Raw genomic sequence first — 12,367 nt, 5'->3', positions numbered from 1 at the left:
TAAAGTCAATCGTGACGAAATAATCGAAGGTTTTATGCCATAAATGAAATTTTTCATTAACATTTTCGATCGTCTAATCAATAAAACATTATTACGTTGTACTTGAACAAATATCAATCCTGATAAAAAGTAGAAACAGAAATATAGCGTATATCTAATAGCAGAAAAAGATAAATTGATTTCAGAAGGAATGGTTGTAACGCCTGCCAGCTTACCAGCAGTACGGATTATGTACCGTCAAATGCGGCAAATACAAACAAACTCGGATGTTTACAGGTTAAACGCCTTTGCCCAATTCATGTGAACTTGCTACGAAATTAACGGTTTTAGTCTTAACCCCATATCATCAAAGAGAAATTCGCCAATGTAAGTGATTTCCCAAACTACCACAAGACGCTTATGCACTACTTGGAAAACGGATTTAAATGTAAGAATTTATCACTTCTCATAACTCAAAGTGGAACGTCTAAATGAGCCTGCAAATCGTTAAAGATTTAAATACTGAGAGGACTGTAATTGGATTAATTACATAAATCAATTATCCGGTAGGAGATTCACACTGGAAAAGTTTACCTCGTCACAATATCAATCGGTCACGCAGCCATAATTACAACGGTTATTTCCGAACGAATCAGTTTCGATCAGTTGATTTTTCTTCAATGCTCGATTCTATTAGGATAACAGGAGAATCAAGGAGGTATTTTGTGTAATTTAATATGAGATAAAATTGCAAAGTCATTTGTTTAGTTTATTGTGCGCAACTGCGCACGTTTAGAACCTAGTTAATATGAAAGTTTAAAAACAAGAAAATACAAGGTTCCATGGAATTGAGATCAATTTATCTCCTGTTCGATTTCCTCCTTAGGAGTAAAGTACATAGAGTCAAGGAAGGACCTTGTTAAATCCCCCACAACACTTCGATCAGCGATGGTTTGGCTCATTCCATACATTGCAAACTGAAATTAAATAAATAGAAAATTGGTAGTAAGTAGACTGGACTCTGTTTAACTTAATAGCAATAATAATAATAATAATAATAATAGTAATAATGCCAAGATCCAAGTACCATTCCTTCGACGGGTTCTCCTGGGTGTTTTTGAATTTCTATGAGAATATTTCTGACATCATTCAAAAATTCATCAGCAACGCCAAACTCCGTGTGAACATGAGTAATACAAATATGAATGGCACTTGGAAATTGAAGAACATTGAGGTTCCATCCCCTTGCTGCCAGAGCTTCAGAGAGTCGATAAATGTGGAATTGGTTAGAACCCAGTGCGATAACAGAGGTAGTTGGACTACCAAAGATGAATATACCATTCATTTTTCTCAATCTGAAAATAAATTGATGAAACATGAGGTGGAGCTCTTGCTTAGGGGTTGCAATAAATTATTAACTCACCCGGTTTCTATGTATCTCGCGGTTTCAATTATTTTTTTCGTTGATTCCAAGTATCCACTGTAGCCAAAGTGCATAAATGAAGCCCAGCAGGCAGCAATTATTCCACCAGCACGAGAACCATTGACAGTCGGTGAACCATAAATGCCACCTGGCCAGTCGGTTGTTATCGTGAATTGATAGTGTCTGTACTTTTTCTCTCTGTAAAGGATTACCGATGAACCCTTTGGCGCATATCCATACTGAGGGAGAAATAGTTATTATTATAAGATATTTATAAACCAAAGTAGATTTATAGACAACTTTGTGATAAAAGATAAAAATATTCAAGTACTTTATGCGTGTCTGCCGATATACTAGTCACTCCTGGTAACTTGAAGTCAAACGTTGGCACGTTAAAACCAGCGTCAGGCATAAAACAGAGCAAAAATCCACCTAAGCATGCATCAACATGCACTGGAATATTGTACTTCATCCCAAGCTCTGAGATAGCCTCAATATGATCAAACGTACCATAAGGAAAATTCGGAGTTGACCCGACAAGCTGAAACAAATCCAGTATCATAAAATCTTATTACTCAGTAACTCTCGTTGAGTTTAATTAGTACTTTACCATAATAGTATTCTTATTGATAGCTCTCTCCATATCACTAATTTTAACAGTGCAACTGTTCGGATTAATTGATACTGATCGGACCTTAATATTTAAATATTGAGCTGCTTTGTCAAAAGCTGAATGAGCCGTCGACGGTACTACCATTTCAGGTTTTTTTATTCCCTTAATATGCTTTGCATAGTCTCTGAAAGCTTTACAAGCCAATAGAATAGATTCTGTGCCTCCAGTTGTCATCTGAAACGACAAAATCAATCTATAATTTTTCCGCTAGTCTTATTATTGAACAGTATCTTGGTAAGTAAGGAGCATAACTAAGTCGTTATAGACCTGTTTTGCTATTGTTTTGCGTTTGCCAAGTGGTCTATTATCAAACATTTTATATTTCATTAATTAAGTGAAAAATAAGGAACTCACAGTTCCACAAGCAGCCTCATCTCCGTGGAATAATTTGCATGAGATCCTTACGATCTCAGCCTCCATTTTACACACACCAGGGAATATATCTGGATGCAATGGATTTGTATATGATGCAATACCATAGACATCCGACATCAATTTAATAAGTGCCTTGTCGTGTCTATAGACAGCACCTGACACTTTACCATTTTGCCAATCAAATTCTCCTGACAAAAAAAAATGACCAATTAAAGGAAAAATAAAAATACCGTGCCTTTTCTCGTAGTTTACCAATATTATAAAGGAATATACTAGCTACCCAATTGAATGTACTTCTTCACTGCCCCAATGACTTGCTCGTGAGTCAAACCATTAAATGGGAGTTTTGTGACAAATTCAATATTTTTTACTCTATCCAAAGATTCTCGCTCAAAAGTGCAATTTAATGCACTCAATTCCTTCTCAATTTTTTGACGGACTGACGGAATACACCGAACTAATTTGAATATTTGTCTTCTTCCTCTCTCGATGAGGCTCTCATCTTGGTAGAAAAAGTTCCATAGCCATACTGCACTCAGAACTGAGCCTGTTGTTATTGTGACGATTTTCCAAGGCTCCTTGTCTTTGAACGTCTCGTTTACTAATTCTTTCATAGTATTCATTATTTATTTGGATTTTTTTTACTGCGCAAAGAAAATAGTAAATAATTTAGTTTTTTTAATTGGATGTGATACGTCTCCATTTCCGTATATCCAACTCTTATCACTCAGCGGTAGATAACCATATTTTTGTTCAACACGGTCAAATACAGATATTTTTTTGCCAAGAGAAAAAAAGGCTATAATTCAAATAATAACAACAAATAATGCTTCGAAACTTTGAAGACTTGTAGATCTATTGTTTTAATGACAATTATTCACAGAACACACTAGCTTATATTGTCAAAATCCCATCAATCATTATTTTTATTAAAAAATAGGTGTAGGTGAATATATTACGGGTTCAATAGTAAATAAAAACTTACTTGTTTTGCAGTTCGAGTACAATATGGGTTTTCATAAGCTTCAGTTTGTGCTTCAACGAATGGAGAAATTTACAACTTTGGGCGAGTAAAAATAAACGATAACAGGTGTTTCCGAGGAGTTGAATCGTTAGTTGGCATATATACGTCTACTAACTATAGGTATGCACTGGCGGCGGTGACCTAGAGAACAACAGCTGATTGAGAAGAGAAAAAAATGATTACTAACAGAAAGAGAGGGAGAGAGAAAGAGAGAGGAATGAGTCTGACAAGTAGTGACACACTGGGAATTATTGCGAAGTGAGCGCCACCAACAGTGAGTCTTATACATATAGTCCAGTCGATATTCGTACGTAAACCGAATTTCCCTGAATTCAATCAACATTTTTATTTATAGCAATTGTTTTTTACCCATTGAAACTCATTACTTTAAAGTGAAAATCAATGATCCGAGAAATTGGACTACCAGGCCGACCATCTGATGTCTGTTGTTCACGTGACGCCCAAAAAAAGACACCAGTTTTGCATGTTGAGAGCAACAAGTTACATAGACATACGGATTGGAGAAAATTCCGTGAAAGAAGAATGAATCCCCCCGATTTCACCCCTATTATAGCCAAATATCCTGCATTATGAGTTAAGTGTATGTGGATACTGAACCTATATAGATAGATTAAATTCTGTTGATTTGAATTAGCTTAGAGGTGACATTGGAAGTAAATGGTTACCGCAATGGTCATTGCAAATGAAGTAGATACATGATTTAGTAATCAAAAGAATTGAACACTTGTTATTTTACCCTCGATGTCTTTTACCTTCAACAACAACTCAATATACCAAATTTATGCAAAAATATTAGGAAAAGGTTTTTTTGTCATGTTTAACATTAATGAAAAAAAAAAGAGGAATGAAAAAAAAATTTATGATAAACATTGGGTGGAAATGAGAAACTAAAGAGAGAAATATTGATGAAATTGGTAAATGTACTTGATTAAGATGGCACACAAGTTGAGGGTGTGGTGGGGATGAGAGAATAAGTTGCTTTAACATACCTCTACATACCTCTATGCACTAGTAGTTAAGTTCAAGCGTCGTTCTCAATATCTTGGTAAATTTTACTCTTTCCTTAAATGCTAAGCAATTGTCACATATTCATTCAACCCATTAGTATAGATAATTGTAGGTAACGAGTGTAGTCGTACTGTAAATGGCTATTCTTAACTAATCTATTAATTGATTAAGCTATCGCATTTTTCTCGACGTTATGATATCATCGCATCATCACCTGTTCCATCGAGTTATACAACCGTGACATCATTTGCGTTATTCATAACTCCCTTGTTGACACTTGGCAGAAGGGATTAAATGCATTTTTCTGACGTTTCTTACTTCTTCTGTTCTCTATAATAGACATATTTTTTTTTTAACGATCTTGTGCTCTATGTGATCACACCTGTCCTCTATAGCACTACTATTTAAAATGCTATTCTCCTCAAAAACATATCCCTAAGCTATGCATATCAATACATGCATTTTTTTTCAATTAAAATTTTGAAAATTATTCAATATAAAAAAATGATATTCATTTGTACACATCTACTCAAAAAAATTCAATCCATCCACCCACTCACTACTCCTCATTTTAAACCAACAAATATTCAAATAAATTATTGAAATTTTTTTTTTATATGAAAAGATAACATTCATATGTGTAAGATAGGCAGGCGTAACGCGCCATATTGCGCTAGTACAAATAAATAATTCAGCAGAGTTGACACCCCTAAGAATCTCGTGAATATGGTCAACAGAGTTCACTCATTTTTTTTAATTTTCAACTTGCTGCGTAGCTTGTCTACGAGGATCGATAGAACACATGCGCTCTCAGCATACCGAGATTTTCTTTCGTCACTACAAACTCCAGACCATCTACTAAATATTAGAAGCAGCTCCTTCGATATGCATCAAACCATTTTCACCATAATATCCTATATACCTCTGTGAAATTATCAATTTGAATCAGCTCGCCATAGCATACTCAAAGTAAAGTCAATACTCACGAAAAATCAACAGAAAAAGACACTCTGTATATAAATAAAAAATCTGGGTGAGTTTGAATGCCATTTATGTTAATTCAAATAATTTTTCAAATAATCGATCGAGATAATAACGTGAGTGATCGATTCATGTGATAGCTATTTATAGATGTGAAATAGTGGTGGTTTTGGAATCTTAGTCAAGTCATCTTCTATTTCCGATTCGAGTGGGTACATTTGAAAGTTGAGAGGACGTTGTGTATATTGCTTGTTCAGATGATGATGGAGGACGTAAAGCCATCGAACGGTACGAGCAACTCTATAGAGCACATTAGTAATGAAGTTGCTAATGTGAAAATAGAAAATGGAAGGGAAAAATCTTCACCAGGCAGCCCAGCCCCTGGATGTGTGCATGTGGCAGGGACGGGGAGTAGTGCATCGATCCTCACAAATTTCAAAGCGTTCTCCAAATTCGGAGATACCAAAAGTGATGGTAAACATATTACGCTCAGCCAAAGTGATAAATGGATGAAACAGGCGAAAGTCGTCGATGGAAAAAAAATTACCACCACAGATACTGGAATTTATTTTAAAAAACAAAAGTGAGTAATAATTAATAATTGATATGTCAAAGAATGATTATACTATACTATATAGGAAACAGCACTAACATTTAGAATGACATAATAATTTATGACATAATGATTTATTTCAAGATCTATGAAATTGAGTATGGAACAATACAAAGCATTCCTGGAGGAATTAGCCAAGGCAAAAAAAATTGAACTCACTGAGATAAAAAATAAAATGGCAAACTGTGGACCACCCGGAATTACATCATCAGTGGTTGTTAGTATTTCCTCAACCTTTGAATGTACACTTAAAGATAAATCCTTGTATATGGTATAATCGATTTCACAGGGTCCTAAGGCAGCCTCAGCAGTTGATAGATTGACGGATGTGAGTAAGTATACAGGCTCTCACAAACAGCGTTTTGACGAAACAGGAAAGGGCAAAGGAATTGCCGGTAGAAAGGACATACCAGATGCCTCCGGCTACGTGCAAGGCTACCAGAATAAAGACACGTACAAAGGGCAATAGCTATCCTACTAATAGTGAAGATTATGACAAATTCACCATTTTTATTCCGTTATCAATTTTATTCCGTTTATCGGAAAAATTAATGATATATATTCAAGGCGAATCATATTGGGCGCCGAAAAAATTTAATGGTGGAGAGAGTTTGTGGCAATGCGCCAATTAAAATACCATCATACCACTAACCCACTAAGTTATTTATATTTCAATTCAGAAAGTTATTCAGAGAGTTATTCCAACAAAATAGTCACTTTAAATGTCGATCCTTAGAAATTATTCTGCATAACTCTTTTTCTCTATCTCATTATGTTATATTGATTTTAATGCCATTTCCAAATTAAACTTTAGCTCTATCATCTAATCATAATAATTGACGAATGAAAGATATTATTAACCGAATCGAAAACTTGAAAAAACTTGATTAATAAGTAAATAATAAAAACCGTCAGGGGCAATAAACTCTGCGGGCATAGAGCAGTATACCCATTTGTGATCCATATCGGTACAAAAAAACTACATTTATACTAATTATATTTAATTTACGAGTACAATTTATTTTCACAATGTTATTATCATGTAGTACATACATTCTTCCATTATTAAATTCATTATCACGGTTTTACAATTGTTAACCCTCTTATTCTAAGCATTTCTTTATTAATTTTACCATAATATTCTTCATCCGATATGACTGCAGACGATGGGGAATGCGATGGATTATAAACAGGCATCAGCTGAGTAAATAATTTAGTAGTGTTCCCATAATAATCTAACTGATTAAGAATAAGAGCATGTACACTGGGTTTTATGTACTCTAAGCGTTTTTCGAGGAACCAAGGAAGTTCAATGAGCAATCGAGAGTGAATGAGTTTTAATTCCCTAGCCGCAATTTCCTCGCTTCTCCTCTCACGCTCTAATTTCGCTATATGACTCGCAGTTCTGTCCTTCTTCTCTTGGAATTTCTTTATTCTGGTATACCAGCCTTTCCAAATCCCTACCAATTCCTCTCTCTTCACAAGGGCATCAGCAACCAAAGCAAACTCATCCCTAAGTTTTTTTAGCGGCTCTATGAATGTTTTACCAATGAGAACCGAAAAATCCTGAACCGTTTTGCCAACTTGACTCATTACCGAGTGATAATCCTCCACTATTCTTCGGAAGTCATCCGAGAGATGCGCTAGACCACTTGTACCCAGGTTCGATGATAATCGCTGATCCACGCGGTCTAAATTTATTATGGCTTCAACGTATCGTTTTGCTTCTTTGGTCAGTTTCCGAATAGTTCCCTCAACACTGCAAAAACGAGAGCGCTTAAATTTCGATTATTCTCGACCTGCCCATTATTTATTTTATGAATAATTTTTAAACTTTAGACTCTTAATAGTATTTGGTATTTGGCATATTTCAAATTGTTCGCAGCATAGTCACAGAATTGCCCTCATATGGATATTTCCATTAGTATTCTATAACTTATTATAATATTTTCCTACTGGCTTAATCTTTGTACTGCAATATCCAGATCTCGATCATCATTGGGTGATATCAGTGGAGGTGCTGGAGTTGGCCTTACAGTCAGATAATTCTTCTTCCTTGGATTCCTAAATATAGAATAAAGATAGAATTTCGAGATATATACCCCATTAAAATAATTCATATAATGTGTAGCTTACCAAGTCATTTTTTCTGTGCCTGGCTATTCAGGGTATGTCTCAAGTCTTCTTATAAGAGAGAAAACATTTAGATATCTCTTTTAAGTGCGTCCAAGGGTGTTGTTGGACTTGAAACAACGATCAGAAACAAATATGGTTGTTCTAGATGTCATTGGGGAAATACTGATTTCATCACGCCAAGTTTTAATCCAAAAACTGATATTAAATCACATTACACGGTTCGCTCTTCGTTTTGTTTTCTCTTTCCTGTCAGTTACGTGTAAAATAAATTGGCGCACTCTCTCGACGACACTCCACAGGTGACCCCAGCGGCATCGTAGTACTGCACCCCAAGAGAGGGAGGGCGCCACACGCAATGCTGGGGTTCGATCCCGCCAATATTTATTTATTTTTTTTCTAAATTATTTTCTTTTTTTTTTTTTTGTAAATGGCTAATCAATGAAAATATTGTTTAAAAACTGAATAATTAAAAATCGAGAAGATATCCAGTGAAATTGAAAAATTCTAAATTTTTGAAAAGTATACTTCTGCAAAACATATACTCCTAATGAAAATTTATGTTTAAAATGCGCGTGTTGAGTAATCGGCAACGTGCTTGGCTAGCACGCCGAAGGCTGGGGTTCGATCCCGCCAACATTCATTTTTTTTTTTTCAAATAATTCCTATTTTTTTTTTGTAAATGACTAATCATTCGAAATATCGCTTGAAAATTGAATACCTCCTCGACGTTAATATTTCCCTGATACTTTTTCAAAAATTTCGAATTTTTCAATTTCAGTGAATAGCTCTTTGATCCTCATGTTCCCCTGATACTTTTTCAAAAATTTCGAATTTTTCACTTTCGGCGAAAATTTCAGTGAGTAGCTCCTCGATATTCATGTTCCCCTGATATTTTTTCAAAAATTTCGAATTTTTCACTTTCAGTGATAATTTCAGTGAATAGCTCCTCGATGTTCATGTTCCCCTGATACTTTTAAAAAAATTTCCCAAAAAATTAGCCAAGCACGCTGCCGATTAGACAACACACTCATTATTAAAATATAATTTCATTAGTAGTATATCTTCAATATATTGAAACAGTTTTTCCATTTAAATTTCCACAAGATGTGGCTTCCCCCTTCCGATCGTTCTATAGTCGGCTAAATTTCAGTTAAACAATTAAAAAACAAAAAGCATTCATACTGCAAAAAATAAAATTCACCCCGTCGACTTGATAGACACCCCAGCATTGCAATAGAACCTTGGTTAATGAAAAAAAAACACCCCAGCACTGCATGTGGCGTCCTCCCTCCCTTGGGGTGCAGTACTACTTTGCCCCTGGGGTCACTCAAACTTCCAGAACTGAGCCTCTACTTTAGTCAATCTTCTCTGGTTATTTCCGCACGTTTTCATAAAGATATAAGCAGTTGGCTCTTTTCTTTACACCACTTTATTTTAATATAGTTTATTACCACTAACCTCTCATATTTATCGATTATTTTAAAACTACTCGTTTTGTATGTGTTACTGATTATTCCAGTTTTGTTCTTTTCCAACCTTCAATGATGGAATTAATCCGTTTCATGTGTTATTTACATTATCTTTGTACATTTAAATACGTGTTGACTGGCTTGGTTGATGCTTGTTCACGACAACATGTTTCATGATGGCGTCCACAAACACGCTCGATGGATTTTCTGTTTTCAAAATAGAAATACGAAAGAAGAGAGTACAGACAAATGAAGATGAAACGTACAAAAATTGAAATGATCAATGCAACCGTCGAGTCGTACTTGAAACGTCGTCGTTATCAGGTAAATTCTCGTCACTCAATTTCAATACGATCATCAATTACCCTTTACATATCGCGAAACAATTAAACTGCAAGTTTGTTAACAAATTTACATTCATGATAGGACAACGGGCTATTTCGTAGAACTGATAGAACTGACTGTAGAAGCAGTGAAGAAATGACTCTATCAGCTAAAGCAGAGAGTGCTGTTTCTCGTGACAACGCTATAGTATTCAGTGCTATAATTAATGATATTGTAACTGCTGATCAAGCTTATCAAAGGTATTGACTAATATTTCTATCTCTACACTCGCAGTTAAACTTATAATTACTTATTAATGTGTTTTTCTATCCATGTTCTTCTTTGCAGATTGAAAGCATGGGTATACTCTGTAAAGGCAGAAAAAATTAAACATGAGCTCAACGGTCTCTTGTACCCCGTTTTTTGTCATTTATACCTCGAAATACTTCACGCGGGCAATCCACAAGCTGCTCTTCAATTCATGAAGAATCATCAGAACGAATTTGTCCTGGATACCGAGAGAGATTTTCTCGAAGAACTGTCAAGTGTATTTACAATACAGGATATTGAATTACGGCCACTTGTTAATGCATTTAGAATGAGAAAATATAAAGTTGATATGTCTGATGAAGCACATATTTGCCTACAAAAATATCTTACTAAACACGGACATATTATTATAATGCAGGTAACAATGACTTATGTCTATTATGATTAAAATGAACAAAATTGAGCAATCGGAAAATTAATATTCTGTTATGACAAGTAACAATACAAATACAAATATTTACAGATAATAAATATACACATAACTATTATACGAAAAATAATAGATATGACTGTAATTGACGAAGACACTGTTGATCGCACTCCGGGACATGACAGTGGTATTAATGGTCATGTAGAGCAAGCATCAGGCACTGGAGTTGACCGAGAAATGCGTGAGCTCCAGGAATCCATTCGATTAATAAGAAATAATAATATTTGTCAACCTCTGAGAATATTTACCGTTAATAATGCAATAGAGAATGGTAGTTGCGCTAGAATGACACCGAACATGGATAAATTGGTGGCTGGTTTTAACACAGCAGAAATAAGACTTTGGGGTGTTGGGGATACGGTGCTAATGCGCCCAAGGCATACAAAATCGCCTACTATGCTGGATTGTGACTCTGTGTCGACTATTCTACCATTTGAAAATCATCATCAACATCAGATAGAGGAAGCAGGTGCAATTATTCTGAGAGGACACACTGACGTTATTCATGACGTTAAATTTGTCGCTCAATCAACTGTATTGCTTTCCGCTTCCAGTGACAAAGATATGAGAGCTTGGAGCCTCAACGATTACTCTTGTGCTTCTATTTACAGGTCTTTTATTCAAATAAATCAATGTCATTTTTGTTAAAAATACTTCCAAACCAACTCAATTAATGCATAATAATAATTCGAATATATATATATATATATATATATATATATATTATATTTTACAGTGGGCACAATTATCCAATATGGTGTATGGATACGAGTGCTTTTGATTTATACATAGCAACAGGCTCTCACGATCGAACTGCTAAACTGTGGAGTCTGGATAGAAAATTTCCACTAAGAGTTTTTGCTGGGCATTTTCTAGATGTCAACGTAATGATAACTTGATACTTTTTTATTAATTTTTTTTACAATTTACAATTGCCTGAATGTCTTCATTTGTATCCACTCAATTCCAGTGCATAAAATTCCATCCCAATACGAGATATTTAGCCACGGGCTCTGCTGATAAATCTGTCAGACTCTGGAACAAGGACGATGGAAATTTATTGAGGGTATTTGTTGGTGCCCAATCGACAATTTACAGTCTGGCCTTCAGCCCCGATGGAAAATATTTAGCGGCTGCTGGTAATTATATGAGAATGTATGATTAATTTTAAAGTCATTTTAATCATTTTGATTTATCCATTTTTAGGTGATGATAAGTCAATAGCCATATGGGACCTAGCAACAAATGCCATATTGACTGAACTCAAAGGCCATCAAGAGACAATCATGAACTTAGACTGGAGTCCAGATGGTCAGTACATAGCAAGTGGTAGTGCAGATGGTATTGTACGTCTCTGGCCATCAAACGAATACATAAATACTGGCATTAATCCTTCAACAAACACAGCAGGCAATGACATGTCTCAGATATACTCAACAAATTGCTCAAATATCCTGTCACTTCAGTACTACCACCGAAAAAATAATTCACTTGTTTGCATCGGAGTTGTTTAAAATCTGTATGGAATCTCTCTGTCTGTATAAAATAAAACATTACAATTTAACGAAAAATCATAGCAGA

The 12,367-nt window shown here is 35.1% G+C and overlaps 4 protein-coding genes across 12 annotated transcripts; 2 read left to right on the top strand and 2 right to left on the bottom strand.

Moving 5' to 3' along the window:
- Positions 1 to 727: 727 nt before the first annotated feature.
- Positions 728 to 5,259, bottom strand: Sply (Sphingosine-1-phosphate lyase). Of its 3 annotated transcripts, none has more exons than XM_011304705.1 (9): positions 4,485 to 5,259; positions 3,436 to 3,615; positions 2,731 to 3,094; positions 2,430 to 2,638; positions 2,013 to 2,249; positions 1,734 to 1,943; positions 1,403 to 1,641; positions 1,067 to 1,334; positions 728 to 956 (listed from the first exon to the last, which is right to left on the bottom strand). In XM_011304705.1, exons 3-9 carry the CDS (start codon positions 3,071 to 3,073, stop codon positions 834 to 836), a joined length of 1,629 nt encoding a protein of 542 aa, XP_011303007.1. In that variant the 5' UTR covers positions 3,074 to 3,094; positions 3,436 to 3,615; positions 4,485 to 5,259; the 3' UTR covers positions 728 to 833. The 3 variants fall into 3 exon arrangements, with proteins under 3 accessions (XP_011303007.1, XP_011303010.1, XP_011303008.1); XM_011304708.1 differs by having other exon boundaries at positions 3,436 to 3,629; positions 4,495 to 5,259; XM_011304706.1 differs by having other exon boundaries at positions 4,495 to 5,259.
- On the top strand, positions 3,679 to 7,101 carry LOC105266509 (TPPP family protein CG45057). Of its 7 annotated transcripts, none has more exons than XM_011304714.1 (6): positions 3,679 to 3,748; positions 3,830 to 4,540; positions 5,280 to 5,536; positions 5,625 to 6,067; positions 6,182 to 6,314; positions 6,387 to 7,101. In XM_011304714.1, exons 4-6 carry the CDS (start codon positions 5,742 to 5,744, stop codon positions 6,564 to 6,566), a joined length of 639 nt encoding a protein of 212 aa, XP_011303016.1. In that variant the 5' UTR covers positions 3,679 to 3,748; positions 3,830 to 4,540; positions 5,280 to 5,536; positions 5,625 to 5,741; the 3' UTR covers positions 6,567 to 7,101. The 7 variants fall into 7 exon arrangements, with proteins under 7 accessions (XP_011303016.1, XP_011303015.1, XP_011303012.1 ...); XM_011304713.1 differs by having other exon boundaries at positions 3,685 to 3,781; positions 3,868 to 4,075; XM_011304710.1 differs by having other exon boundaries at positions 3,685 to 3,781; positions 3,868 to 4,540; positions 5,742 to 6,067.
- Positions 6,886 to 8,518, bottom strand: LOC105266510 (uncharacterized). The gene is made up of 3 exons (XM_011304716.1): positions 8,234 to 8,518; positions 8,054 to 8,161; positions 6,886 to 7,856 (listed from the first exon to the last, which is right to left on the bottom strand). Exons 1-3 carry the CDS (start codon positions 8,239 to 8,241, stop codon positions 7,175 to 7,177), a joined length of 798 nt encoding a protein of 265 aa, XP_011303018.1. The 5' UTR covers positions 8,242 to 8,518; the 3' UTR covers positions 6,886 to 7,174.
- Positions 8,519 to 9,568: 1,050 nt separating this feature from the next.
- On the top strand, positions 9,569 to 12,352 carry LOC105266507 (will decrease acetylation). The gene is made up of 7 exons (XM_011304704.1): positions 9,569 to 10,026; positions 10,129 to 10,286; positions 10,375 to 10,714; positions 10,820 to 11,397; positions 11,523 to 11,670; positions 11,757 to 11,925; positions 11,993 to 12,352. Exons 1-7 carry the CDS (start codon positions 9,952 to 9,954, stop codon positions 12,298 to 12,300), a joined length of 1,776 nt encoding a protein of 591 aa, XP_011303006.1. The 5' UTR covers positions 9,569 to 9,951; the 3' UTR covers positions 12,301 to 12,352.
- The last annotated feature ends 15 nt before the right edge of the window (positions 12,353 to 12,367 follow it).

The sequence above is a fragment of the Fopius arisanus genome, unplaced genomic scaffold (assembly GCF_000806365.1).
Source record: "Fopius arisanus strain USDA-PBARC FA_bdor unplaced genomic scaffold, ASM80636v1 scaffold00039, whole genome shotgun sequence".
Lineage (NCBI taxonomy): Eukaryota > Metazoa > Arthropoda > Insecta > Hymenoptera > Braconidae > Fopius > Fopius arisanus.
This window is presented reverse-complemented; position numbering and strand designations above follow the sequence as displayed.